The sequence below is a fragment of the Solea solea genome, chromosome 12 (genome assembly GCF_958295425.1).
Source record: "Solea solea chromosome 12, fSolSol10.1, whole genome shotgun sequence".
Classification (NCBI taxonomy): Eukaryota; Metazoa; Chordata; class Actinopteri; order Pleuronectiformes; family Soleidae; genus Solea; species Solea solea.
In genome coordinates this window covers 20084246-20112244 of record NC_081145.1, presented here as the reverse complement: position 1 = coordinate 20112244, position 27999 = coordinate 20084246, and the positions used below count along the sequence as shown (strand labels likewise).

Here is a 27999-nt window from a genome sequence, read left to right as displayed (position 1 = left end):
TACAGCACATGCTTCCACTAACTCACACTAAAGAAGCTGACGATCTTTAATGAAATGATGTCCAGAGGAAGCTGCATACGAACTTAATCTGAATAAAAGAAACAAAGCCAAAATTAAGCAAACAATAATGTTGGCAACTGTAATCAAAACACCAAAAAAGCTAATATATGTAATTTAATTGACTCTTTCTATATTCTAGCAGCCATCTTTTCATTGTAACATGATATTAAGTGGCAGGCCGCTTGTAATTGATTGGGGGACGGCGCATGTAGCCCATGGGCCACAAGTTTGACACCTATGCTTTAAAATGAACCATCATTTACAAAATGGACATCATGCTGAAGTGAAGAAGTCCTTAAACTAGTCATCGAAACATGAAGGAAAATGTTTACTGATGATGACTGTTGGCGTCGCCCCCTCATGGCCATTAGGTGAAACTATCTCTTACTTGATTTATTTACAAGTTTGTAGTTACAGACTCATCTTTTCTATAAGATAGTAATACAGTAGTAATACAAAAAAGATTATACACAAATCCTGATGGCCAAGGTGTGTCATATTATAGAATAAATTGTTGCATGTCATCACCATCATCTCTCTGTTTCTACTAGACTCCATTAAATTGAGTAAAATAATAGATTATTATTGTATATAAAAAAATCTGCATCTGAATTCAGACATTGTCTTAACATGTCATCATGACAGCGATCAGACCCCCCCCCCCCCCCCTTGTTAATGAGTCATCAGTTCACAAGCATGTTTTGCTTGTGTATTAGAATTCCCAGCTGGCTTTAAAGTATCCAGTCCCTAAAGTCGAACAGAGGAAACGGTCAGAAAGGTCCCAACCTCTTCAGCCATTGGGTTCACGTCCAATCACTGAGGTCACGGACGCTGACGAGGGATTCAGCGTGTCCGAGTCTGTCGGGGGAATCAGTCAGTCAGTCCAGACATGTCAGGAAGGATCCAAAACTTCCTCCGTCCAAACACCGAAGCACGTTCCTCTGGGGACCAGACGGTCGAGACAGATTTAGCTTCATTTTTACAACCTGACAAAACATCCATTTTAATCGTGTTTTAGTTCTTTCTGTTTTTAAATAGCAGTAGTTTATGAACATTTTTGTAGTGGAATGCATCATATCACCATTATACACATCTTAAGAAATACCAGTAGTTTTATCCATATAGGTGCTTTAATTATTTAATTTGAATTCAAATTCTTTGCCTTTTCTTTTGCTTACGTTTCCTCACAGGATTCCAGGATTTCCCTCTGTTGAAAAGTCCTTAAAACTGCTTTAAATACAGTATGAAAAAAAACCATACGTTTGTCTTAAACTGTAGTTTCAGGCATCAGGTTGTAGGTAACCTCGTAACCTACGAAAACGTATGAAATCCATTTTTTTTGTTCAGTTTTAAAAATCTTTGCTTTTCATCAGTTTGGATTAGAATTGTCTTAAAAGTAATGAGGAGGTTGTGTAGCTGCTTCACTCACTGGTTTATGTTGTCAACTGTAAACATGAGTCGGTTGAATCTTTTCTCTTAGTCTGGTTTGGCGTTGAACTTCATGTTTCCCTTGCACATCTCTAGTCCACTGTTTGACACTAAAATATCACATTTCCATAAACAGTGGTGACTCTCCATGTGACCGATGAAATGTTCAATGATGCTTGGGTTTCAGCTCTTCAGCAGTCTGAATCCAGGGGCTCACACGGTGGCGTCCCCTGGGTGCCCTGTCCTGCCCTGTCCTGCCCGGTCGGACCAGCAGCCCCACCTCAGTGAAGTTTGGACCTTGTCAGTTGGAAGCGGGCCCCTGGGAGCCATTTAAGGCTGACCCTGAGTTTGCAGGGTGGCACTCTTCTCTGCCAGGTGTTAAAAGAGAGATTCTTAAAAATGGAGCAGCCATACGTATGGCAGAACCACGGCTTTAAATGAGCTTTTCGTCGAGGTGGGGGTCAAGTTTTCTCCTCTGACAGCCGAAAGCACTCAGGGCCAAGGCCGGCCGCCTGATGACAGGTCCACCATTTTGGGTGATGATGTTTGAAGTTCAGGGCAATTCATGGACAAGATGTTTTTTGTTTTTTTACATTGTTCTTGTTACTAAAAAGGAATAAGCTTATTATATATTTTGATTTGGCTATAAAATTACATCATATGACTCGTCAGAAACACTACAAAATGTAATAAGGAACGTAAATAACAAAGAAGGGAAGTGAGTGGCACTGGTGGATTTTTGCCTGTTTGCTCATTTCATCCATTGCAACCATGTTCTGCTAACATATACGCTCACAAATGTTCTGTTTTATAAACACAAAAACAACAGGACACGTATAAAAACATGCAGGCAGAGTTAACTCCTGAGAAGTGTGTTGAAAAGGGGTAAAGACGCTTACACAATAACCAGGTTTTAACGTTCCTCATTAAGTATTTGTAGATCTACAATCAGTCCATGTAAGATGTCACTTGACAAAAAGACCTTGTTACTAAAAATGTTTGCCTCCAAATGACTTGATTTTTATTCCAAACAGGTGGCGAGGACCAGGAGCAGATGTATAACAGCAATATGTAAGCTCTGTTCGACATATTTATGTCACCAGGGAATCGTGATACTCTTATAATAGTGTTAACAGCAGCAACATCAGCTCCTATTATGATAATATTCATGCTGATATAATTATATTCCTTCTCCTTCTTCTTTTCTTAATAATAATAACACAACAATAATACAATAAAACAACAACAACAGCAACTGGTGGTCCGGGGGCCAAAACCGGCCCGCCAGCATCAGTATCTGGCCCCGCAGATTTAACAAATCTGATCTTAAATTATTTGATATGCTAGAATTCACAGTTAGCGTAAACTAAATGTTTGGTTCGAAGAATACAAATGGAAACACTGCTGTTGTCATGGACAGTCAGGTTTGGGGAGTAAATGTCTGTAAATATCAACAGTACGAGTACATATCTCCCACACATTTGTCTTTGTTACCAGAGCTGGTGATTAAAGACAACATCCACATTATTGTTCGCTGAAGGCAGCAAACATGCGTTGCTGTTTCTGACTGAAGGCGTTTTTAAGGAAAATGGTAAAAAAATTGGCCCTGGATCCCTGCTGTACATGGACAGGCAGGTGTAATAACACTGAATGTGGCTGTACGGACTCCTACATGTGACACTTACTCTACCAGCAGAGGACTGCAGCTCAAAGCATCCACTACCATGACAACTCAAGACAGAAAACGAGTGGTGCGCAGCCACTTTGACCACAACTGGAACACTCAAATCTGCTGTTTGCACAAATTATATTTCTTATTGACTTAAAACGCAGACAAGTAAGACAGCGATAAAAGCTGCCAAAAGAAACTAAATAACATAAGACGAGGGAGCTTCTTTAAAACAGGATTCAGAATGCTGCAGGGAGCAATCGGGGAAAACCGTGTGTTCCCGAAATAAAACCTAAAGACTTGGGAGCCCCTGGTTGGGAATGTGAACTATGGAGGCCCTCTAAGTCCTGGGACCAGATTCCTCCTTAAAATAGCGTCCTGGGTGAAGAGAGATGTTCTGAGGCCACAGAGCTGCTTCCTGTAGGCATTTACACTTGGGTTAATTGGCCGTTTCTTCATAGCACTTTTCCTTTTTTTAGTTTCCTACATACGGAACTAAAAGCTCAAACTTGAATATACTGTAAGTTACATTAACCGAAAGCGAACCAAATGAGGTACAGTGGGGTTTGCTGCATGACCTCTACACGTGATATTCCGGTGTTTGCGTTTAGAAATTCACTCAAAAGCAGTACGTCTTCTTCACATGTTAATCCAGACTGTTCATGTGAAACACCTCAATTAGTCCTGAATCCTAAACCTGAAACCTGTGACTCAGTGATAAGCAGGTAAATTACAGCTGCTGGTCGAGGAGCCCCGTGCCTGAGGAATTGACCTGTAACCTAAGGTTGGTCTGCCCCCCTCTCAAAAGTCAGCCAGAGACAAAACATCATGAGTGTATGATTGACCACGCTGAATGTGTCATGTGTTCATGATGAAGATGAATGACTTGTGGTGTGAAATGTCCCTTATGCACGAGGAGGGATTTAACACAAGGACATTAGAGGAGATTCATTTAAGTTTTTTTTTAAGTTTCAAAACTCTATGCTAAGCTGTACTCCCAGCTGACCACATGCTAAAGATACGGGTTCCATGCATCTAAGATCGAAGTGTACGTAATCACCCAGTACAGAGACGTAGCCTGAGACACAGACGCTCACTCTTACAGTGAGAACACAATCAAAACCTCATATCTTAATTATTCATTCAGGCCGCACGGTTTGTGTGCGTTGGTTTTCTCATCGTTGTTTATTCTGTACAGTAATAAATGCATGTGCACTCAGGCTTTCTATAGTATCCGTCTGTCACGTTTATGCGCTTCCCTGAGCTCAGAGTGGAAGAGAGCCGTTATGTGTTAAGCAGATGGACGGACACCTGTCGTACGCAGACAATGACCCCCAGTCAGGGGGTCAAAAGTCAAAGAGCTGCACAAACACATTACCCTTCTTCTGTAGGATGATCACAGAGATTTACATCCACTTTATTGGATACAAGCAGAACAAAAACAACGTCACCAGAAATATCAGCCGGACGAGTGGTGAATTAAAGTTTGACCTCTTTGTCTTTCATGTAACTAAAATATCTATCAAGTGCATCAGTTTTTTTTAAGGAGACACACTGGGTACAGTTACAATCTATTATGATACTGGATAAGAATAATTAAAATAATATATTATAAAATATTAAAAAATAAAAAAAAGGGCAGCAAAAGTGATAAATGCATGTTTTAAATTGCTTCATAAATTTTAACACATTTTTCAAAAAGTTTGAAATGGCTACTGTAAATTGGCAGTAGTTTTCCAAGATAAGCAGTCGCTGGTGCAATATTTTACCACAGAAGGAGAATAACAAGGCGAAACCTGATGGCATAAATGAAGCTCACCTACTATTATTATCTATTGCACTATTGTAAAGTAATATTTGCTTCTTGCACTAAATCGAGCAATGTTATTCCATCATGTGTCCATACACTCCTCCTCTTGCCTGCAGTTTTCACCATTTTTCCAGTGCAGTGAAACGCAGAAGCTAGAGTGATATTTCCCTCATGTCATTTCTAAATGTCTTCCTTAATTCACTGACTGTTTCACACATTCACACTTAGTTTTAATTGATACTTTACCTTCCCCACCTCTGTCAAGCAGAATATGCAATTTTTTTTTCCAAGTTGTCTGTTTCCATTCAGGCTTTTATACTGTATGAACATACTGAAAATGCACATGAAAAAAGCCTGATGAAATCTCCCCTGTATTTTAATCTCATATGTTTAATCATGTATTTGTTGTGTTTCTTTGCTTCTAATCTTGAAGCACGTTGAGTCTGTGTTCATAATATGTTGACTGGACCTGTAGCTAACACATCTCCAAGCAAACTGTACTGGGATATGAACAGCTGACCCTGTGTAAAATACAAATAAAAAGGTGAATAATGATTTCCTGAAGTCAAACCGACAAAATAAACCGTAAATCGTGGTGTTAAGTGTACACAAACACACCGGTGCTGCAGAGTCAGCAGTCCAAACACTGGTGGAGCATCTGGAAACTCCATCCACCTCCACCTCCAACACTGCTTCCGCTCTGAACTGCCCCTCCCGACCCCACACTGCAGGCTGGGACACTGTGGGGTCGGGAGGACTTGGTGGGGACAGCAGCCAGCCTGAGGACCTGAGGGAAGTGTCCAGAGGGGAAACTCCCACGGGGCATAAATGATCCTGCCATTTTTACCAGAGGGGACGCCACGACCTGGAAGTCTTGTTTTCTTCATCAGACTCAATGTGGTAGACCAATCTCTCCTCAGACACCATGGGAACCGAAAACACTGGCGAAGCACAAGGGAAAGCGCGGGGTGCTGCGGAGAACATTATACTAAATTGTGGCTAAACTTTAGTGCCTTTTAATTAAGAAAACTAATGAGAAATCCAGAAATGCAACATAATAGAAAACAATGCCATTTAAAAAAGAAAAAAAAAAAAAGATTATTATTTTAACTGTCAAATGAAAAGACAGCAAATTCAAAATTAGAGATGCAGATTTTCATGTGAGGTGATGGACGACGCAGCACAAAGACGCATTAAAAAAACACCTGTCAGCCTTTAAACCTGCTGTAAAGTTCTAACGACGGAAGCTGGTATAACTTCGTAACTACTGGTGATTAGATTTATTACTTTTTTAATCTTGAAAACATGTCATAGTTAAAAAAAATATTGAGTGAGGGATTAGCTGTCGTATTTTGTCCCAATAAATCCTGAAAATGAAGTGAAAAATAAAACCTGTATTGTAACCACCAGTCTTAATTCAGACATCTGACCAATCGTCTTAATCCATCAACTTTGAGACAAAATGCTGAAATGTCACCTTTTTTAAAAACAAGTCATGGTCACACTGTATTTGTGTGTATGGAAAACAACAAAATAAATAAATGAATAACTTAACAATTCCTACTTTTTAGGACAACCAAAGTCTTTCATCTCATTCTGTTGTGAAGTTGCAGTTTAATTTTACTACGCAGATTTCTCCTCATTATCTGTCAACAAATGAATCCAACACCGTTTTGTTTTCAGTAAATTCTAAAAACAAGTGTGTTGGTGGATTAAAATCTATTCAGACAACGATTGACAACTTTTTCTGATCTGATATCTTTTAGGAAAAAAAAAAACACCGGACTGAGGAAGAGGAAATCGAGGGATATCAGAGAAAACTAAACACACCTGAACAGGCAGTCTGATTTTCCACACCCACTCAGGTTACTCCCCTACACCCTGCAGCCCCACAAGGCCTGCTGCTCCCTGAGGGGCAGTAAACATGAGCTTCAGCAGGTTTGATATTAAACCTGATACCAAGTGGTGGTGTTTATATAAAATGACCAGCAGAACCAGAGCTCTGCGAAACACATCAGGATCTCAGCTCAGGCTGCTGGAGTTTACACTCCACCTGTTAACACAGAGAAGGGGGATTTTCTTCCCCCAGTCTGGAGATCATGTACATGCTCATTGTTCTGAGCAGGTTGACTCAAATGAAACGTAACCACTGCGAGGAGTAAATCAACATTTTTGAGATTTCGGTTTTTGCCTTTGAGACGAGGCCAAAATGGCTACATAGCTGACAAAAGGGAGGAGGATGAAACTACAAAGACAAACCATAATACCCGAGTCTTCAACAGATGTGCCTGAACCTAAAAGGCATCAAATTGAACTAAGATCCAATGTTTGATTTATTGTCTGCAAACAGAGAAAACTGTCTCAGATTAAGGGGATTAACACTTTGGCCCTGAGACACGTTGAAACTACTTCTGGGTTTTGTCTCGCCACTTCACATATATGTTTACTTATCTGTTATGCATAAACTTAAGGGTTTTATCTTGTTCCTTTAACCTGCCAAGGGCCTACAGAATTTAACACAAACACAAGACAAAGGACGCACAACATAGTGAGTCCAGCAAAACACTTCCACTGATCCATCACAGGCATTTGACCTTCATATTTCCTGTATGTTCGACCATCTGCAGGCAAAGTAAATATGACATGGCAGGATTTCTTTTCAGTGTCCATACTTGACCACAGACACACGTACAGGTGACTTATTTGGGTTTTCTTTAAAGGTAAACAGGAAAATATTCCAGAGACTGTGAACTATTCTCACAGCTTCTTCTTCTCTTTCAACATTTGGACCCCACACTGTGTGTATGCTCTCTCTCTCTCTCTCTCTCTGTCTTTTCCTCTCGCTCTCTCTTACACACTCTCAGATAGCAGTGGGCTCGGAGACCCCCCACCCTGCCCTGGCTGAGTGCCGGGGAGCAAAGGGGAAGGATGGCGCCTCCGCTACTTAGAGTGCGAAATTTGCTCTGTTCACAGCTCTGTCTGAGAGTGGAAAATGGGATTATATCCTGTGGTTTGTCTAAATCCACTGACCAGGGGAAAAGAAACGCTCTCACTGTGGTTTTTCTGAGGCTGATGTCTGATTAGGAGCCTGAAATCAGCATTACAGAACATCTGAGGTATTCAGCTGGCAGGAGAGCAGAGCAAACGGGCACTGACTGCAGCAGGTGCAGCTTTATGAGGCTGAAACTCAAACATTTTAATGATATAAACAGTTGAACGTATGAATCAAACTGAAACCGGACCGCGTTTCCATCAAGATATCAGTCATAACACATTTCAACTTAATTAATCCACCAAACAGGGTGTGAATATTATTTCAGAGAGAGGTGACTACAGATGATTAACTTGACAAGATGATTATTCAGACAAAGATCATGATCATGGGCCAGAAGACACATTCTGTACAAGATATTGACACAAAAATTAGAGGCCTTTCAAGATGACACCATAACTGACATCATGAAAGGCCCTTCTTTGGACCGGGTCACAAACCTGAGTCTTTGTGCTGATATTACTCTTCATTATAATGAGGAGCAAATGATTCCTCTTCATTTGATATAAATGACCTCATGGTGAAATGGCATACATTTAATTAGCGTGCATTCTTTGCCCCTGCGGGGTAACCATCACCTCCTACAATGTTTGTGATTCAATCTGTGCGAACAGTAACCCGTCTAAGGCCAGTACGTCTCTTCTATAAATAATAAATGTGACCCAATTCAGTGACAGAAACATGTGCTCCTGAGCAAATAGTCCGTTTAATTAGACACATCAGCTTTGACAGTGTGTTTGGACATGACGATTCATATTTATGTGCCACATCCGTCATCCATTGGGCTTGTAGACTTGTAACTACAGCTGGTCTGGTATAGTGTCTTATGTTGAGATACTGAAGCTGACGTTTCCTGTCTCCTTCATTTAGTGCCACGTCTCACTTTCAAAATGCATCCAAATTTAGCAATATCAGAACCTATGATTGGTGTGTGTACATGAATCACTTAACTAAACCTTATCGTTTCCAGATTTTTTTTTGCAGTCCACAATTTAAGAAGTTTATGAACTTTGTACAGGAATTGTGAGAGGGCTTAAGTGCCCATTAGAACAAGAAACAATATTTTAAGCATGTCCAGAAGAGGTTAAAAAACATAAAAAATTAAATTAAAATCAATATAATAGCAGGAAGATGAAGATAACTTTCAACTTAACTCAAGCAAGTCCAGTCGCCCACAGCTAACTACTGAAGAAGATGATGAGCAGGAAGACTACCATTATTTTACAACATAAACGTCATAAAATTAAATCTAAACTACACATAACATAAACCATTCCAACAACAACAACAACATGTGTTAATATAAAGGTCTATTTGGTTATGTTCCTGGTGTTATATTATATAATTCTATTATTATTATTTATAATTTTATATGGACACCATTGAAACTATTGGTGAAGTTGATGTTTTGAAACTTGTAATCAATTCAGTTTGAAAACTCACCAGCTGTCAGTCTGTTATTGTGTAGTTATTTGAATGTTATTTCTCTGCACACAAACACGTCTCTTTTTCTTGTTTACTGTTTACGCGGCGCTGTCTGCACAGCGGGGATTAATTAACACGCAGCAATGTCCTCTGTTCAACACAAGACATGCACGCACGCACTGTACATATCAAGTGACACTTCCTGTATGAAGCACCTTGCAGTGGCGTTAAGTGCAGATATTTGCAGCCCCCAGAGGGAATCAAACCTTCGGCCTCACCAGTCAGAATGCCTTGCTCCGAATGCCGACCTGCACAGGACACTTGATCCGAGTCATATCAGCGGGTTTAAATGGGTTTAAATGAGGGCCCAGGAGAGTGGTGAGAGGGTGAGGGGGTGAGGCAGGGGTGAGAGGAGATGAATAGCCAGCATTGGGAACTGCAGAGGGGCATTCTGGGAAGTCATGCTGAGGCATTCCTTATGGCTCTCTATGAGAAATGGAGAGAGTGTGACAGGAGCCAAATGGGGCTGACAGCCAACTGGTTTGACTTCCTCTGACACACACACACACACACGGCCTCATTGCATCAAATCTCTCTCACTTACATTCTCCCTATTTTTTTTTTTTTTTACTCCTCCATAATTTTGTTTTGGAAAAACACAAGCTCGGGTTTCACCTCTCTGAAAGCCACCAGCGCTCTCCAGCTACTTTCATGTGTCCATCCTGCTCCAATCCTCTGCTACTTAAAGACCTTTGTTTGGCTGCTGTGGGGCCAAGGGCAGATTTTGGCAGGAAGGCAGGTGCTGATAGGGACAAACTCCATAACGCCGAGTGAAACGTGTGCCAAGAGGCTAATTGCAGTCTGAAAAAGAAAAAAAAAAGAAAAAAGGTCCAGAGGAACAGAGTGTTTTCAAGTGTCGGGTGTGGTGAGTCTGCCAGTGGAAAATATCCCATTAATGCTGTTGTTCTTTATAGAGTGATGACTTCCCTCTGTGGACGGCAGGTTCAAACCAGCAAGAATAATGAAGCGTTTTACTGGCTGTTATTTCAGGCTCTTATCACTGTGGTGACTGTGTCCAACTATGTCATATTTTACTGTATATAATATCATCTTAAACCTACGTTGTACCTGTTTTGTCACTGTCCCTGGGAAAATGCACATTTAACATGCTGCTGCAGGCATTTTGTTTTTGACAGGTCCGTGTTATTCAGTACCGTTGATATTCTTGTCCCTGTTGTCAGCGTGCACCCAACTGCTGCTGTTAATAGAGTTCTGCAGGGATGATGTGTTCTTGTGTGTTAGTCCAACAAGTTAGCATCACCCCAAATTCCCTAAATAAGGAGTATTGACCGTATATTAAAAAGCACGGGAGGAGACGTCAGGTCTGTGGAATGAAGCCGTTACAGAAGTGGTTGAAACCTGTATTCTTTTAAAGGTCCATCACAGAGCAAATATGTATTTAAGTCTTAACGAAAATCTCCTCACTTGACTTAACATCTTGTTTTCAAGATGGGCCTTCATTTGGAATGCTCTCAGTCACTAATTTCAGGTCTTTTTCAACACATCCTAACATTGTGTTTTTAAATGATGGCGCCATTTACATTCAAATAGATGATAAAGCATGGCATGGCATGGACACCATGCGATTGACAGCTATAGTGTAATCCAATAGGTGCATGTTTGGATGTGGAGGTGGACATGCAGTGGACGAGCTCCCAGTCATGCTGCACTCACATGTGAGCTGTGGAGGCTTCAACTGAAACTCCTGCTCATTCACTTCTCGGGCTAAGTTGCTTCACTTTGCTTATGCTGCATACTGCAGAAGTTCAAAATTCCAAGCAGCAACATGCGTAATCAAATCTCACTCACTCACTCATCTTCTGCCGCTGTATCCTCCACTCTGCCAATTCCAGCTAACATAGGGCGAAAGGCCAGTCCATCACAGGGCCACAGAGACAAACAGCCATCCACTCTCAAACTCAATTTAGAGTGTCCACTTAACCGGTAATGACATCTTACTGTGCTAATCACGCTTACATTGTACTAGCTGTCACAGACAAGGCCTTTCTGTTGGTCAGTGTAATCCAAACAACATCAGATATGCAGGATACCACATTGCCATTGAGTTGTCAACATTAGCATCTCTTGGGTTTAAGTCGGCCATGACAGACACTTTTCTGCTAACTTTCGATAGCTGCCTTCAGCATTTCAGACATGATCACCATCAAGCACTGAAGTCTCAGGCCCAACACCTCTCTTCCTATAAACCAAAACCAAAACGGTGTTGGCCAGTGGCCACAATACTAAACTTGAGGCTTCAAAATGGCATTTCACAAGCACAACACAGCCTTCAGTTGCCATGTAGAATTCATCATGATGCACATGTTGAAACCTGATTCCTCTTCGTTCCTGGGGCCTCCCTCGCCGCTTAACATTTATGGCAAGCGTGCCACAGTTACAGCTCTGCAGCCGAGGCTGGTCATTGACGTTTTCCTGCCAACAGCCCGAGCATTCCTCCTGCTTTTGTCACAGCCATGCTCCGCACGGATTCAGGGGGAAAAAAGATGAAGAACGGGGAGGAAAGCAGAAAGCTGGAGGATGTCAGGAGTTTTGATTAGACCCAATTTCACTTTTCATGAGTGAGGACATTCTTAGGGCATGTAGAAGATTAGGAACAGCTCTGTTGAGTCTGACTGATGAGAGGAATACTGCATGTCTGCTCTAATAAGTTAAAAAACAAACAATCAAAAAGATATTTTAAAGACCCGACTAATGACAGAATGAATTAATTTCCTTGTTTTGTGTCATGGTGGCCACTTGGACACTTAAAACATGCTGCCATGGAGAGAAAGAAACGACCAAAGTGATGTTGGACACTTTGTCACAGTGTGAAACAGGAAAGCAGCCTGGGAGGTTTGGAGGTGTGATGATCTAATTGCTGCAATTCAGAGTCAGTTTTACTCAAGTCAGACATTGAGCAGAGGAAACAAGACGTTTTCATACACAAGTCGAACTACAGGTTACATTTACCATGTGAGTAGTTGTTAAGATGCCATTTCAAAACTACCTACCATCCATTAACATAAAAATATACATCTTTTGAAGGTGACAAGAGCATAAAATGGGTCATAAAAATGTACTGGCTTGATTTTTACAGTGTTGTTGTTGCCATTGTCTTCTTCCTCTGTGTACTGGCTACTTCTGTTATTTGCGGGTTTAAGCTGGGATGGGAACAACGGCACCAGGCTGGCAAGAGTCCCACTCTGCTCCAACTGAAGCTATACATGCAGTGAGAAATTCAGCGTACTTCAATTTCAGTTGGATTAACATGCTTACATGTATTCTACAAGACCGGTTTTAGTCCGACTAAAATTCTAATTGCTGTTTCTAATGTCATGTAAATGAACTGACTGATCTGCCCCCAGTGGGGGCCAGAGAGGTTTCATGACTTCTGATTCCAAGAGGACCTAAGAGTCAAGATAAGACAAGACTCTACTGAAGTAGAGATAAATTCTAACAAAAATTCTAATATTTTATATAGAGAAAATTAGAGAAGAAACAGGATGGACGGACGGAATTTTGTAGAGATTAATGTCAAGCAGAAACATTAAAACACAAGTTAACAAACCACGTGAACATTTCTGAACAGAAAAATAATTTGGGGACTGATAAGACCGTTTCCATGCAGTTTCTCTCCTTCAATTCTGGTGAATTCAAATGAACAAAATGCTTTTTCTGACAAATTCAGGAATGTTTCGTGCAACTGTCAACACTGCTCATCAAATGGTCCTGCAGAGGTGTTGACGTTAGTTGGCTACGTCACCATTTGTACAGGACAAGAATGTAACAAAGTGTGTGGACCACCAGGACGCAGGGGACAGGACACCTCAGAGCCATCGTTAGGATCTGACATCCAGAGGCAGCCCGTCCTCGACCTGCGTGTCTTGGATCTGAGTGTGGGTTGTTTTCAGTCACTGGGTCTCTCAGAGCTGCCTGGCCGTCTCTGGCTGTGCACTCAGCTGGAAGTCTAAGGGGACGTGAGGAATCAAACAGTCAGTGATGAGGGTAAACAGAGTGTGGCTGTGATCTTAGCTGAGGTCTGCTGGAGTCCTGCTGGGCCGAGCAATAGGAGGGGCAGTGACTCTGCAGGGACCAGACCTGCACCCCTGAAACTAAGTGAAGTCCAAATTACGAAATCTGTTCATTTGATATCACCCATCTATACATATTGGTTTTCATTTGGAGCTGAGGGGGAAGATGGAGCACTGGTGAGAGGCAGTTTTTAATTATTAACTTTCTCCATAAATTGCCAGAGATTATGGAAAATTATAAGCTTAAAACAAATCAGTCAGTCGATCAATCAAATGTATTGTGTAGACCATAATAGTAATACATTAAAGCAGGGGATTCAAACTCAAATGACCTTGGGGTCACTGAGTGTCTAGTCTGGTCAGGAGTGGCCGGTGAAGAACAGAAAAAGTCCAACTTTTTGTGAAAAAAAACCCCCAACATAATACATAGGAATAAAGATATTTGTGATGATATTTGAAGCAGCTGAAGTCAGTGCTGAATCATATCAGCTCAGTCAGGTAATCATGCTAATCTGGAACCTAGGAAACCGACATCTGACTCGATCTCTGCAAAGTTTTGATACTGATTATCACACTGTGTAAAAGGGAAAGATTTGCCTCTTTAAAAAATCTCACTCAAAACACACACAAGCTGCAACAGCCCTCACACACACACTTTAGTTTCCATCATGATGGGGAGCAGGGAGGTGAACACGCTCGTTTGTGTTAAAGCTTGAGCAACAACAGCAGCAGAAGTGAGGTTCTCAGTGTGTTGACTCAGACTGTGAAGGCTCCTCAGACCTGCAGGTTAAAGGGTGACAGACCACACAAAGAGGCTGACCACCTCATGACACACACACACACACACACTCTGATGTGACCAAGCTCACAAACACTGTGTGTAATCTGAGCCTCATTAGCTCGTCAGGGATTACTGTGATCTGCTCTCTGCTCATCACAACATTAACTGCTGTGTAACACACAACCAGTGGAGTGTGTTTACTGCTACCCATGTTAGACACTTCTACACACACAAACATACCACACAAACTAAACAGACACAGACTGTGAGGCATATCACACTATTATACTTTACTATATCCTTTTCATTCCTATTGCAATATTGCATAGAGGGCAATTGAAAATATCAACAGGTTTCTGTCCATCCAGACTAAATATAAAAAGCAGTAATTGTTTTGGTGCTTGAAAATGAACTAAACACTCTAGATTAGTGAAAGTACATTCATATTTTTCCCCCGCTTCTGCTCTAAAATTTGATTTGTGCTCTTTCATACTTGCTGCTGCAGTCGACTCTAAAAAAAAACCCACATCTACAGGTAATACAATCAGGCAACAGTTCTCATGTGACATCTGCCACAATCCAGTCGACATGAATTTCTCTGATATGAAGTTACAATACTGCTATGATTACAACATGCCTGCCCACACAGGTCTACATTGCTCCCTCTGTCCACACACCATGACCATAGCTCCCCCAGCACAAACCAATAGGTTCCTGTGAGACACCTAAAGACCATCAGTCAACATGGCTGAGGAGAGACTTTTTGCTCTGCATTTAGAGGGTACTGGGCAATGGGACTGTGAAACAATCAGCCTCAAAATGTAACCTCTCTGTTTTACCCAATCACCTTAACACTCCATATTCTGTCCGTGCAAACATGTCCACCATGTAACTTTTGGGAGCCTCCTGCCTTTTTCAGAATCAAACGGTGCTTTTCCATTATACAGTTCGAACACAACACGAGTGATGAGAAAAGCAGTTCTTTCCAGCGTACTGAAGACTTCAGTGGCCGGCGGTCTGTTGACGTCCCATTTTAGTAACGGCTCAGCTCACTTGGAACCTCACCAGAGCAGGTACCAAAAAAAGTACCAGGTACCAGGTACTATCCTTAATGGAAAAGCAAAAAAATACAATTAGAGTCGAGTCAAGCCGAGCCGTGCTAGAACTATATATGCCATAAGACACTCATTTCCTTTTGTCCTCCAACATGTAAGCATACATGGCAGAATGTCTGTAGATACATATGGATTTGTTTTTAAGACACACAAACACTCTCTGCTGGTGTTTTAATCTGCATCAGTGAAACAGATATGAAAGGCTTCTTGATATATTATCTCCCTGCGCAGAGAGGTGTGTGAGTGTAAAAGCAGCAGTGACGATCATCAGTTAGTGTGAGCGTGATATCTGGGTCAATGTCACTATTCCTACAATGTGGAGAAATCGGAGACTTGAAACAGCTGGTAAACACAACTCCTCTAATATTCTAAAATGTTTGTAGATTCTTGAGCTTCACATAGGCTTCTTGCTCGACTACAAAAGGTTTTCAAACTTTCACTTTTTGTTTTGCCAGGTTTGCCATGATGCACCATGGCATTCACATTATCATTCATACATATGCACCACTAATTAGTGCACGCCATTCCTTCCCATTCACACACTGCCAGGAGCAATTTGGGCTTTAGTGCCTTGCCCGAGGACACTTCAGGTGAATTGGGATGATGAAGAATGACGGCTCTGATGATACCGGGAAGACTGGATGGTGATAGGGATGTGAAGGACCAGCTTCACCGCAGCATAAACAGACTAAAGCAGGAAGACAATTTCAAAAGACAGCAGCCAGATGACAGAGTTAACAGAGATGCCGTGTTACTCTGCTAATCAATAGATGAGACTAGTTTTGAACAGCAACCAGTATAAGTGTGCCTGTACAGGTAAGGGGAGATGAAGACACAATGAAAGAAATATTGCAACCAGTCTTCTGGACTGAACTAACACTTGAGCTTCGGAGCAGTTAAAAAATATCCTATGTAGACCATCTTCTGAAAAATTTACTGATTTGCTGTTTTTAATCCTTGACTCTAACACAGGTTTTGACTTCCAGGCACATAACTGTCGTACACTAGTTTAAGTTGATTGCAAACCCTGTTCAATTAAGTTCCTCGATGTTCCATGCTTTGCAACATGAATCTTGAGGTCCCCATGTCTCTGTGGCTTCATTTTCCACAGAATCCAAACCTAAAGAATGTTGTTCAGCTATCGCTGGAAATAGTCATGTTTTGAACAAACCCTCGCCTCTAAGCATCATCATTCGTCATTGTTTAATTTCTGCCACATAACACTTCGGCATCCATTTACCCTCACTGGACCACACTGGGCTATATCTGTCTCTATAATGAGGACGGGGGCATTCCAGAGGGTCTCTGGGTAATCACAGCGTCTGGCACAAAAGGCATCGGAGGGGAGGGTAGGGGAGGCGTAAGGGGTCTCACTGGGCATTTACTCCCATTTACTTTGCTCCCATTTCAGGGAGCATCACCCTGCAAACGGCCTGAGGTTGCTCGTCCACAAGACGAGGTTCTTCAAACTCATGGAACCAGGAGAAGTGCTGTAACAGGGTTGAGGTCCCTGTAACAAGGCACGCTCTGGTGTCAGGTACCAACAGTGAACGAGGCACCTCTGCAGACTTGGGTGACCCACGCTCAGAGAGCAGTAATTGTATTTACCTTGTCTCTGTCTTCCCTCCATTAAGGGGCGGTAATGAGGCGAGTTGTGAGCTGAGGAGTTTGCCGCTGATGACGATCCAGAGTATTCTTAATAGACAGCTGTTGGCTCGGCGTAGAGAGAAGTCCTGCTGATCTGTTTGACAGCTGTGACCCGCTGCAGACCAGGCTACTGCCAGCTCTGTTCTGCTCAGCGATCATATCTCAGGCCTCCTGGAAAGAGACATTCAACAGATTTCATTCAGCACAGGTTGTAACTTAAGAAAGGTTGACAAAAAATGACCAGTACCTAATAAATATTATATATATGTAATAATTTACTCTCATCATGCACCTCCAAGATATTTGTATTTCAGTGCTGTTTATGTTTGTGGCATTGAGATACAAAGACCTGAACTCTGGTTTTTCCACCATTACTACCTTGGAAGGTAGGAAGCTGAAGGTGCAATGGGGAAACAATGTATGATATGTATGATGTATAATACCATAATCTGAAATTTTAAATTACATTTAAACTTAATTTGATGAGTTAAAATTAGATTAAGATTACATTTGAAAAGAAGCCAAACTAAATACAAATAGGTTTGAAGAAAAAACAAAAGTCCATGTTATGCACTTACATGTATAACACTGACTATATGAGATAATAGATGAGAAACAGTCAGAGAGCAGGTGTGGATAATCACGACAGGTAAAGACATAAGAGGAATAAAATACAATTTAAACAGTAGGTAAAACAAGACAAGATACTGAAGGAGGGAAACTACAATTATGGCTCCTAAAATCCATGAACTTTCCAACTGAAAAAAGGTGACACACCACTTCTGTTTCACAGTATGTAACAATATATATGCAACTGAGTTAAATGTCATGGTGATTTATAGGTCTACACATTTGGTCGGTCACATATATACATTTTTTTTTGTAAATAAAACAGCAGATCCTGAAGTACAAGATCCACCATAGAGACTCCAGCATCGTTAAGGATGGGGTCAGCATTGTTTGGGAATGACTGCTGATATCAGAGCAGTATGTAGCTGAGGAGTCTTTGTTTCCCCGCAGGAGTCAGATGGATCTGTTTTTGTTCTGTTTAATGGGACAGCTGTTCTGTCTGAAGCATGAAGACATGAGGCCTGACATGAGCCCAGAGCAGAGACATATTTATAAGCTAGGTCATGTGATGAGAGACAGGAATTCAAAATGAGAGGCGGCACACAGAGCTGAGAGTCCGCTGGGATCCTCTGGACAGACGTCAGGTCTAGTTTTTCCCTCTTCCTCATCTGTGAAGAGAAGCTGCTGTACTTCTGAGAGCACAATGCGTTCAGATACGTCAACTACAGAGAGAACCACAAAAAAACTGCTTAGCAGTTACATCATTACTTTACTGAGCAATACTTCTGATCTTACACTCTTTTATGTGTTCTAATATGTTTCATGTTTTGTACTAAATTCGGAACCTGCTATAGAAATCAGTATTTGCTCACGTGGAATCATTAAAAAAAAGGGGAATCAATTTTTTTCAGTGATATTTGTCCTCTGGGATTTATCAGCCGAGTATAGAAACCCCCTGTTTCCTACGTGATCAGCAGCTACATCTCACTGTTTAAGAGACCTGCTGGTGAACACAGTGGAGCATTTCACAGTGAATTAAATGTATTAAAGGCTATACCATATCAATACTGTGTTCACAGCATGTTTCTGTTGAAAAACCAGAGCTCTGTTTCTTCAGGTTTAACACAATGTCAGACTGAATAATTGGGTTAAAAAAAAAAATAAATAAAAAGGTATTTTAGTTTAATCATCATTCCACTGCAGAAACTGGTTTTGGATTCTGATGGCAGAACTGCTTATAATTTGTCTTCCTGACCCAAATCTCTGGTGCGTTTAGACACCATGCAGTCAAATGTGGAAGGAAACATAATCTTACAAACAAAGCAAATTTGCAGGAATTTGAAAATCTTGCTGGATGATTTTCTTGCATTTCTTGAAGAAACTGCTGGACTTCATACATGTGTGTAATCGAGCATATTCATAAAACCGGATTTCACCATTAATAAGGAACAATCAGTTAAGCCAGCTCAAAACAATCTGATGCTATTTTCTATCATTATTTCCTTGGTGGTGATAATGACAGAGGAACAAAGAGGAAGATGAGGGATATTACTGAAATACTGAGCTATATTCAAACTCAAAACTACAGTATTTCACAATGACATCACAAGACAATTGCTCCAGTTATGAACATCACCCTTCCATCACATAGTCAGACTACATGGTGTTTATTTTGTTCAGAGTTTGAACCCTGTCTTCAGTGCACAAGCACAACAAATCACACAACTGTCTGCACAGCAGTAAATCTGCTTCTAAAAGCTAATCCACCGCAGTGTGTGCATGTGCACGTGTGTGTGTTGTGCATGTGCACGTGTGTGTGTGTGTGTGTGTGTAAAGTAATCTGCCACCAGTGCAGGACAATGTAGTTGTTGTAGTGTTGGTGGTTTACAGCAGGCAGCAGGTGTGAAGGCTGACACTTCTGCTGTCAGTCTGCACATTTTGGGGTTAATAATCTGTGTGCATGTGTGTGTGTGTGTGTGTGGTGGGGGGGGGGAGATATTTTAAACTTTAAAAAAAAAATGTATTCCAAATTGTTTTGACATTATTTAACAACTGGTTATTCTTTTCGTTTTATGCTAATGTGATTGTTGGAAATGATTGCATTTGTCTGTGTGTTTGTTTCTGTCTGTCTGTCAATAAGCAGAATAATTCCAAACCTAGGACAGTGAATCCTTTTGGGAATACAGGTTATGGCCCAAAGAGGGAATTATGAGATACAAAGCACTTGAGTATTGAGGAAAACTTCAGGAAACCGAGTAGCTTTGGCAGCAGCTTACACACACTAACTGCCTTTGCTATAGTATTTCTCTTAGACTCTGAAAGTTCTGAGGAAACACCTTTGAGATAAAAAGGCAAAGAAAATATTTAATGGCAGTTCTATGGTGTGCAGATCCTCTCCTTCTAGATCTTATTGTAAATTAATCTAGGAAGAATAATAATCAGTTGCCTACTTAAACCTCATACTTCCTGCTTCCATCTCCTCTCAAACATTCCCTCTGTCAGTACCTAGCTGTCATTGTTGCAACCAGCTGATCATCATATACACCAAAAGCACTGCAATTCGTCTAACTTGCTAATTTCGCCACTTATCATGTAACCTTTTCTTTTATTAACATATTGTCTCTCCCTGCCATAGAGCTCTCATTCTGTTGTCATGTGCACCCTCCACATCCCCATAACCACAAAGTATATGCAGTCTCATTTGATTCATCATTCTACCTCCATCAATTTCAGTATCTGGACTTTGGGGGCTTTTCCCTACAGTCGCTGCTCAGAAGCAGATGCCCTCAGCTTTGATATCTCCTCCAGAGTGTCCAAGTGTCAAAAAAATAGCGCTCTTCCACTACACAGCCCCGGCACGGCACGACTTGGTGCATTTTTTTGCTTTTCCATTAGCGATAGAACCTGGTACCTGGTAATTTTTTAGTCCTTGGTCTGGCGAGGTTGCAAGTGAGCTGAGCCGATACTATACAGTATGTGACATCGTCAGAGTGCCGTCCACTGATTGAGTGTCCGACACAAGAATCAAACTGAACAATGCCGTACTGTAGATCAGTTAAATAAAGACTTAAAAATCCTGAAAACTTTATCATTCATTAATCTCCAATATTTAGCAAGGAAATGTCTAAAAAATCGCAACATTTAACAGAAGAGTCTGGTGTATGTAGCGACAGCACTGGCCAAAGTGGCGATCGTGAGCGACGAGCCGCATCACAACCCCTTCCACCGTATTTCAGTTCAGTGATCATGTGATGCTAATGATTCAGTTACACCCAAAACAACTGCTACAAGTCACTAGTTTGTATGTCGGGTGTAAAATAAAGTCATGGCTGTTTCATGTAGCCATGTTTTGATGACTCCACCCACGCTGAGGTACTATAGTAATGGAAAACCATACCAAACCGTGTGCAGGGACTGTGCAGTGGAAAAACGCCAAAAGGCTCTTTAAAGACTACATTATTCCTCTTCATTTACCATGGCAACAAGCATTAGCCAGCTGTAAATGTACTATTTTTAAATCAACCCAATGATTTTCCTGTAAATGTCTGTATTTCTGTGGTGTGTGTTACTGTAGAGGTGAGTTACAAACATCCTCTTTTTACCTTCATGGGCTGCAGGAACATATCTTGGTTGATGGATGAGTGACAGCGGCAGATAAGAGGCACAGATGGATGTGTTGCAGTGAGTGTCCAGTCCTCTGCTGAGACTCAGCATCACCTGGTGGAAGGTGAGTGACCTCCTGCAGCGTGTCTGTAATCAGACAATGCAGTGAAGTCCAGCCCAGGTGATTACTGAGGTGTCATAGGGAGAGGTGAGGGTTGTGTCAAGGGTTACAGTTGCTCTTTCTTCCCTCCTGGACGAGTTGACTCCCAGGGAGCAGCCAGCCTCTCTCGTCAGTCATCCTGCTGGAGGATCTGAGATGAAACAGGAGAGGAGGAAGAACCAGGGGGGGGGGTCAACTCTGAACCAGAGGAGAGACAAGTAATGATGGCCAGCTGATCCATGACAGAGAGAAAAATAGATCAGGTGACCTAATCAATATCATTTTTGATGATTATAGGAAAATATATCATAACTTTAGATTTTCTGCCCTGTTCAGTTGAGTTTACTAATGAACTTTCTGGACATTGTATTCAGTAGGACAAAAAAGATGTGGAAAACCACATCATGCTTCAAGGCAACAGGTTGACATCCTTTGGGAACCTGGTGATTTTTGAATCAACTCCATGATAGTCAACTGTAATGTAAGGCACCGTCTCCTACTAAAAGTTGCATAATGGACCTTTAAAACTCCAGTTTAATCTGAAAATGAGCTTTGGGAAGCAATAGACTGAGGGAGCCTTTGTGTGTATACACCAGCAACACAACCTAGAAATATGTAGCACATTTACATAACAATTACAATTTCTAGCACTCTTGCCTTGGCAGCAAGAAGACCCAGGTTCTTGACCAGGTCAGAACAAGGGCCTTTCTGCATGGAGCTTACATGGTCTCCCTGTGTGCATGTGGGTTTTCCTGCAAACCTCATGTGGGGGATAAAGTGGCAGAAATTGATTGTGAGTAATTGAGTAATTTCACTCAATTAATATACAATACATTTATTTTTGGAGAGGTGAAAGTGGCCATGACTAGAGGTGTTCGTGAGACATTTGGTGACGATTCATTGCTGTTTTCGGAAGTTAAGGTTTTTCATGTTAAGCGATTTATCCAATATGCTTATTTGGAGTTATAAAGTCAACCTACTTTTCATGTGAATGTAGTAATCTCAATGGGACTTAACATTTAAAAGATAGAAAAACAAGCACCCCACTCTGAATAATACAACTTTAGTCTATAATCAGGAATCTAAATTCAAACAGGAGACTGATTACTTATTACAGTTTGATGATGACGAGCATTACTGTGTTGTAACCTTCCTGTTCTCGCGGACGCAGCTCTGAGCTCCGGCGCCCCGGATGAACTTGAGCAGCTGAACGGGAAGCGCATGTGATGCGCTCTCTTGCTAAATATATATCCTCTTGTTGACTTTCAGCAGGTCCGCTAGAGAAACACGCTTTCCTCTATTTCTTAATAAGCCTCTTCCCTCCCTATCACAGTCAGCTGAAGACAGCAGCGGTCAGTGCGTCCGGGGACATGGCAGAGGCAGAGCCCGCGAGAAAGAGGCTGAAGAGCAGCCTGCCTGTGTGCGGATCACACCGGAGCTCCGCGGGCAGCAGCAGCCGCGCCAGACAGAACCTGTCACCCGCCGTGGAGGAGGCTGTGTGCGGCGTGTGCAGCCTGCTGTGGAACGGTGCTTACAGACTGCAGGCTCTGGTAGGACACACTGTTGTTGATAGAAATAACAGATGAACTACTGTAGGCCAACAATATCAGGGAGGACATCACTAACATAACGTAGATATTAGTTTAGTTTCACACCTTTTCAGTGACGTCGTCGTTTTAAATAATAATCGACACTGGCTGATTAGTTAAATAATCAATGTATTAATTATTTATGTAAGTTTGTAAAATTTTGTTTTTTAAAAACATGATTAATCTTTAGTTATTAGTTTTTCGCATTTTATTCTCTTAAGTGTTTTTTTTTTTATCACGTGTTATGTTTATTCAGATAATAATACGACATTGTAATTTAAATATATATATATATGTTAAAAAGTAGGGCTGAAAAAATTACATCATAAAAAAATTAATCGTCAACAATTTTGGTAATGGATTAATTGGTTTGAGTGTTTTTTTTTCAATAATTAAAACAAGTTTTCTGATTTTTCAGCTTCTTAAATGTGAATATTTTCTGATTTCTTTGCACCATATAACTAAGAAATCATTAAAACTGAATAATTTTGGTTTGTGGACAAAATAAAACATTTCATTATTTCCAGGTTATATAAAAACAAACTCCATTTTTCCAGGAAACCAGCCAAACAGTCATGTATCTGTCATTGGTTGACTCCCTGGTTTCCAAAGAATGGAAGTCACACTTGAAAGTTTTTCTCTATACTGATCAGAGAGAAAATACACAATTGCAACATATAATTATGTAATAATGGTACAATCCAAATTAATCTTAAAATGAAAACCATTGTAACAGGTTTGCTCTTTTTATGGGCATACTATACTTTGGTACAATAAATATCACCAAAGAAGTAAAAGCTGAAGGAGTCTTTAAAATGACAAAGGTGTTTTAAGGACAGTATGAGGCCTATGTATGTCAGCATGTCATCTCCCTGTCTTATCTCCTTCAGGCCAGTGCATTTGAGAGGGAAGACATCGCTCTGCCTCGCGTCGCGGCTTTCTTCCACAAGGAGGCTGTGAAACAGCAGGCCAACATCGAGGACATGCTTAACTACCTGGCTGAGAGGGGAGGGCAGTACTGTGGCAAGGACATCCAGGTAAAAACAGTCAGGAAGGAAGTTATTCAACGGTAATATGGTCAAATATTGAAAAAGCTTGCAATTGCTCAACATATTTTACAGGAAATATGCGGTGTTATTAGCATAAGGTGTGATAAAAAGTCAGATAATCGTATAATAAGTCATATCAGAAAAACTGTGTTATCCTTTGTCATTCAGTTTGTTTGTAAAACTTTGCAATGCAAGACCAAAGGTGTCAAGCAGTGTGGATGAATATTATAATTCTAGAAATGAAAATGGAAAGAAAAGTTGGCTCTGTCAAGGAGAGTTTAAGGTATTATGATCTGAGTTTGTAGTTTGCAGGGACACAAGAGCTGCTGGTAGGTAGGTAGGTAGCAGTGACGATCTTTGAAACAGGGGAAGCTCATTTCAGTGTCCGTGCCCGCCCACTGCTCCATTAACCCACAGAGAAGCTGAGCTTCCCTGAAAGTGAAATTTTTGCTGCCTTTGTCCAATCAGTGTCGAGCTCACTGACTATTCTGTGTTGTCACATAGAGAACAATTGAAGCTGAGCCTCAAATGCTTTTAATGCAGGGGCTCCTACGGGAATACGAAAATCACTTAAAAACGATCCGCTATTAGTGATAAACAGCTGATTCTGAATGAACTAGTGACACATTGTAACCGCGTTTTATGGCGCCAGCATTTTGCCCGCTCATGTCTTCATAATCAGTGGTAGAAGACATTTTTTCCTGGATGTCATATTATTTTAAGTTAATAAATTAATCTAGTAGGGTTTTTTTTTATACCATTTTGTATGGACTGTATGGTTTTGTCCAATCTGAGTAAGTAAGTAAGTAACCAGAGATTCCACGTGTCAATATGTAGTAGAGGTACAAGTGTGTCAAAATTGTATTTAAGTGCAGTATTTGAGTAAATGTCCTTGTGTCTTTCCTTACAAACACAGAGAGGTTAGTCAGAGGTCAGGGTCAAGAGCATCTGTTGCTCAGAGACACTACAGCAGGGCGGGGGGTTGGTCTCCTGAGGGGCGTTAAGATGATCTGGTGTGAAGAGCTGATTTGTGGATCCATTTTGAGACTTAATTTATGATTTGAACATTATCTGAGAGACAGAGAAGCTTCAGTCTATAACTGCCTTCTCGTTTTACTTCACTGTCCACCTCATGTTCCTCTCTAAATGTCCCATCATGAGGATTTATCTTTCCTCCTGTGCTATCTGTCATTTTGTCAGAGCAGGTGTCTCTCTTTCCATGTGTTTCTTTTTTTTCCCAAATGGCAGCGATCTCATTTTGAAGCTCTTCATTTGGTCCAGCATAGGGCCGGGTGAGGAGCCATGGAAGACGGAGGGAGGGAGGTTAAACCCCTGGAGACCTGCCCTTGGCTCTGGCTATAAGCAGGTCAAGGTGTACAATTCCCCTCCTAGTTCCGGAAAATTGGCCAGATTAATGCTGCGGCAGAGAGACGGTGGTGTTGATAGTATTTCCAGATGGCCAAAAGCACTGGTGGTGGCACTGGCCTTTCGCAGCATGGCCTCTAACCACCACCCCAGGTTTATTAGTCGTGTAAAATCGTTTCAGGACTGAGACCCAGGTCCAGTCAGCAACATTTTGGGACACCTTGTTATCCGCCTCTGAAGTGCTCTACAACACCTCAGAGACCTGTACAGCTTAGTTTCAAGTGTCCTGTTTTCACTTAAATTAAATACAATTTAAGGAAATGATGTCACCACATCAACTATTCCAATAAGATAACAATGGCACAAGGTTTAGGACTGTGCCAAAGAACAATTATATTTTATTTTTCTGCAAACCATGGGAAATGTTGCATTTGTAATTATGTACATGAATGTCTTTTCCTAGCCCTAACCAGGTAGTGCACACTGTGCCTACACCTCACCTATGTAACAGGGCCCCTAGAAATGGCAGCATGTGATTCTGGTGACTGGGTTGCTTGCTCTCCTTTTGCCTTGGTCAGTTTAATACATTGTTTCTTCTGATATCTCTCTGTCTGCTTTGTACTAATTTCTGTTTTTATTAAGAACTCAAACAATGCCAGCACTCATCTTTTGACAAAGACGTTTTAAGCCTCCAAAATTATATTTGAGCCGGCGCTATTTGGACATCCGGATCTTCAGAGGTGTCACCTGCAACTGGGCTCCTGTTGCATGATACCAGCTGTCAGTCACACTGGTTTCTACTTGTATGTGCTGTACAACTTTTATTTTACCTTTATTTTAATGTTAACACAATTTATAAAATGTTCTTTTGAAGAAGACCTGCAACTAAGTCCAAATGTTTCCTGGTGTTATAAATCACGTATGAAAGAGGCTAATTTTCCCATAGACTTCCATTCAATTGACTTCATCTTGCAACCAGTGAAGTCGCCCCCTGGTGGCTATTCACTATAGTTTTACTTCTAGGTTGACTACATGGAGGAAATCAGAAGACACCGTCCATTTTTCTTGACTTGTAACAGTACTTGTTTGTCCATACACCACTGACAGATGAGGCTCCATGTTTGGTACAAACAAGTGCAAATATGAAATGCTGTACACCGTTTATGTTTCTTTGTTTTTTTTCAGCGGCCAAATTGTGAGGCGATCTGCGCTCTGTTACCAGCTCTGGAGCTGCTGGAGCTCCAGCTGAAAGAGGAGGCTGTTGTGTTGGTTGACTTGAGCCAGCTGGCCCGCAAGCATGAAGATCCCCACACCGCCAGTGTTGTGAAGAGCCACTTCCTTACACCAAGGGTCGATCGCATCAAATTGCTGGGCGACCTGCTTACCAGTGCACGTCAAGTGGGCTGCACCATGGACGAGAAGGGTGGGTTTGGGGAGTATATCCTGAATGAGCTGCAGGAAGAATTCACCGAATGAACCGGTGGTTTATGCTTCTCATTTCGCCAATCTGAAATATACAGAAATTAGACATTTTGAGAACTTTGCTAGTTAGAGAGCAAAGTTCTAGATAGCGTCCCACCAAGTTAGCGCAAAGAAACCAAGAGAAAACTGTTAGTAAAAGCCATCAGCTCTACATTCCACGATTTACATTACCTATTCAAAAATGAGCTTTTTTCTCCTGTAAACAAACTAGAGAAAGCACTCAGACAGTGCAAACCCGATAGATCAAGACAGAGATGAATGTTTAATCGAGCTATAGCACAAAGTATCAGGGAGAAAACTAAATTCTCTAGCAGGCTGCCTAATTTGCTCTTTGTCATTATATTTATATAATTTTATTATTATATTTAAAAAAACAAAGCAGACAAACCAAAAACTAGACGCTGGAGGAAACAAGTCCAGTGCCACCAAAAGAGATCCAAGCACCTTTATCAACAACTGCAAAGAAGTTCATACACTCATATGCTCCATGAATCAGTGTTACTGATTTTGTTGTGTCCTTTTCATCTTGTTCTTGATGTATGATTGTCTGCCATTATAAGTGAATTACTCCAAGTTTTTTGTAAAAGGTTTTTGTACTACAACAACAACATAAGATATTTTCTACCCAAGCAGAATGAAGTTTGTTTGTTTTAGAAGCCTTTGCTTTTTTATTATTCTTGGATTTGTATTTTTGAATGGCAGCGGTTTAAAACTGGGCCTGGGCCGACATTTTGTTTGACTGAATTAAAACAAAACTGAATGTGTTTTTTCTATGTACTTGAAGCAAGCAAGTTGTAAACACAAACAATACAAAGTATTAACACGGTGCAGCTGCTCTGCTACTTCTGTTTGTGATATCCTAATATATGTGATTTTCCAAGTTTTTTTAAAGTAAAAGTTGTTTTCCAAGTAAAGTTGATTGCAATAACTTGTATTATCTTTATTCGTGCTCTTGTGTATGAAAATAAAGATTCCCAACTACTGTCATCTCTCTTTGGATTTTTTCTTAATTTTCTTGCTTTTACTTTTTAATTCAAAATGTTTATTTGTAAATACCTGTTTAAAGGTCAGTTCTGCCTCACCTTCAAATCCAAAAAAAGAAA

General features: G+C 41.0%; 1 protein-coding gene and 1 long non-coding RNA gene across 2 annotated transcripts; one reads left to right on the top strand and one right to left on the bottom strand.

Moving 5' to 3' along the window:
• Window positions 1-21: 21 nt before the first annotated feature.
• Window positions 22-26924, bottom strand: LOC131470178 (uncharacterized). Its single transcript, XR_009241869.1, has 5 exons — window positions 26800-26924; window positions 21251-21562; window positions 17040-17249; window positions 847-1001; window positions 22-88 (listed from the first exon to the last, which is right to left on the bottom strand). It is a non-coding gene; the product is annotated as an uncharacterized LOC131470178 (long non-coding RNA).
• On the top strand, window positions 22616-27652 carry zgc:172145 (Ferritin light chain, oocyte isoform-like). Its single transcript, XM_058645818.1, has 3 exons — window positions 22616-22961; window positions 23891-24037; window positions 26600-27652. The coding sequence occupies exons 1-3, from the start codon at window positions 22782-22784 to the stop codon at window positions 26888-26890; spliced, it is 618 nt and encodes a 205-aa protein (XP_058501801.1). The 5' UTR covers window positions 22616-22781; the 3' UTR covers window positions 26891-27652.
• The last annotated feature ends 347 nt before the right edge of the window (window positions 27653-27999 follow it).

Bases quoted from the DNA above. Each gene is read 5' to 3' on its own strand.
- zgc:172145 (XM_058645818.1), top strand. From the start codon at position 22,782: ATGGCAGAGGCAGAGCCCGCGAGAAAGAGGCTGAAGAGCAGCCTGCCT. The intron at 22,962-23,890 runs GTAGGACACACT...TATCTCCTTCAG, and splicing joins CTTACAGACTGCAGGCTCTG to GCCAGTGCATTTGAGAGGGA. The intron at 24,038-26,599 runs GTAAAAACAGTC...GTTTTTTTTCAG, and splicing joins ACTGTGGCAAGGACATCCAG to CGGCCAAATTGTGAGGCGAT.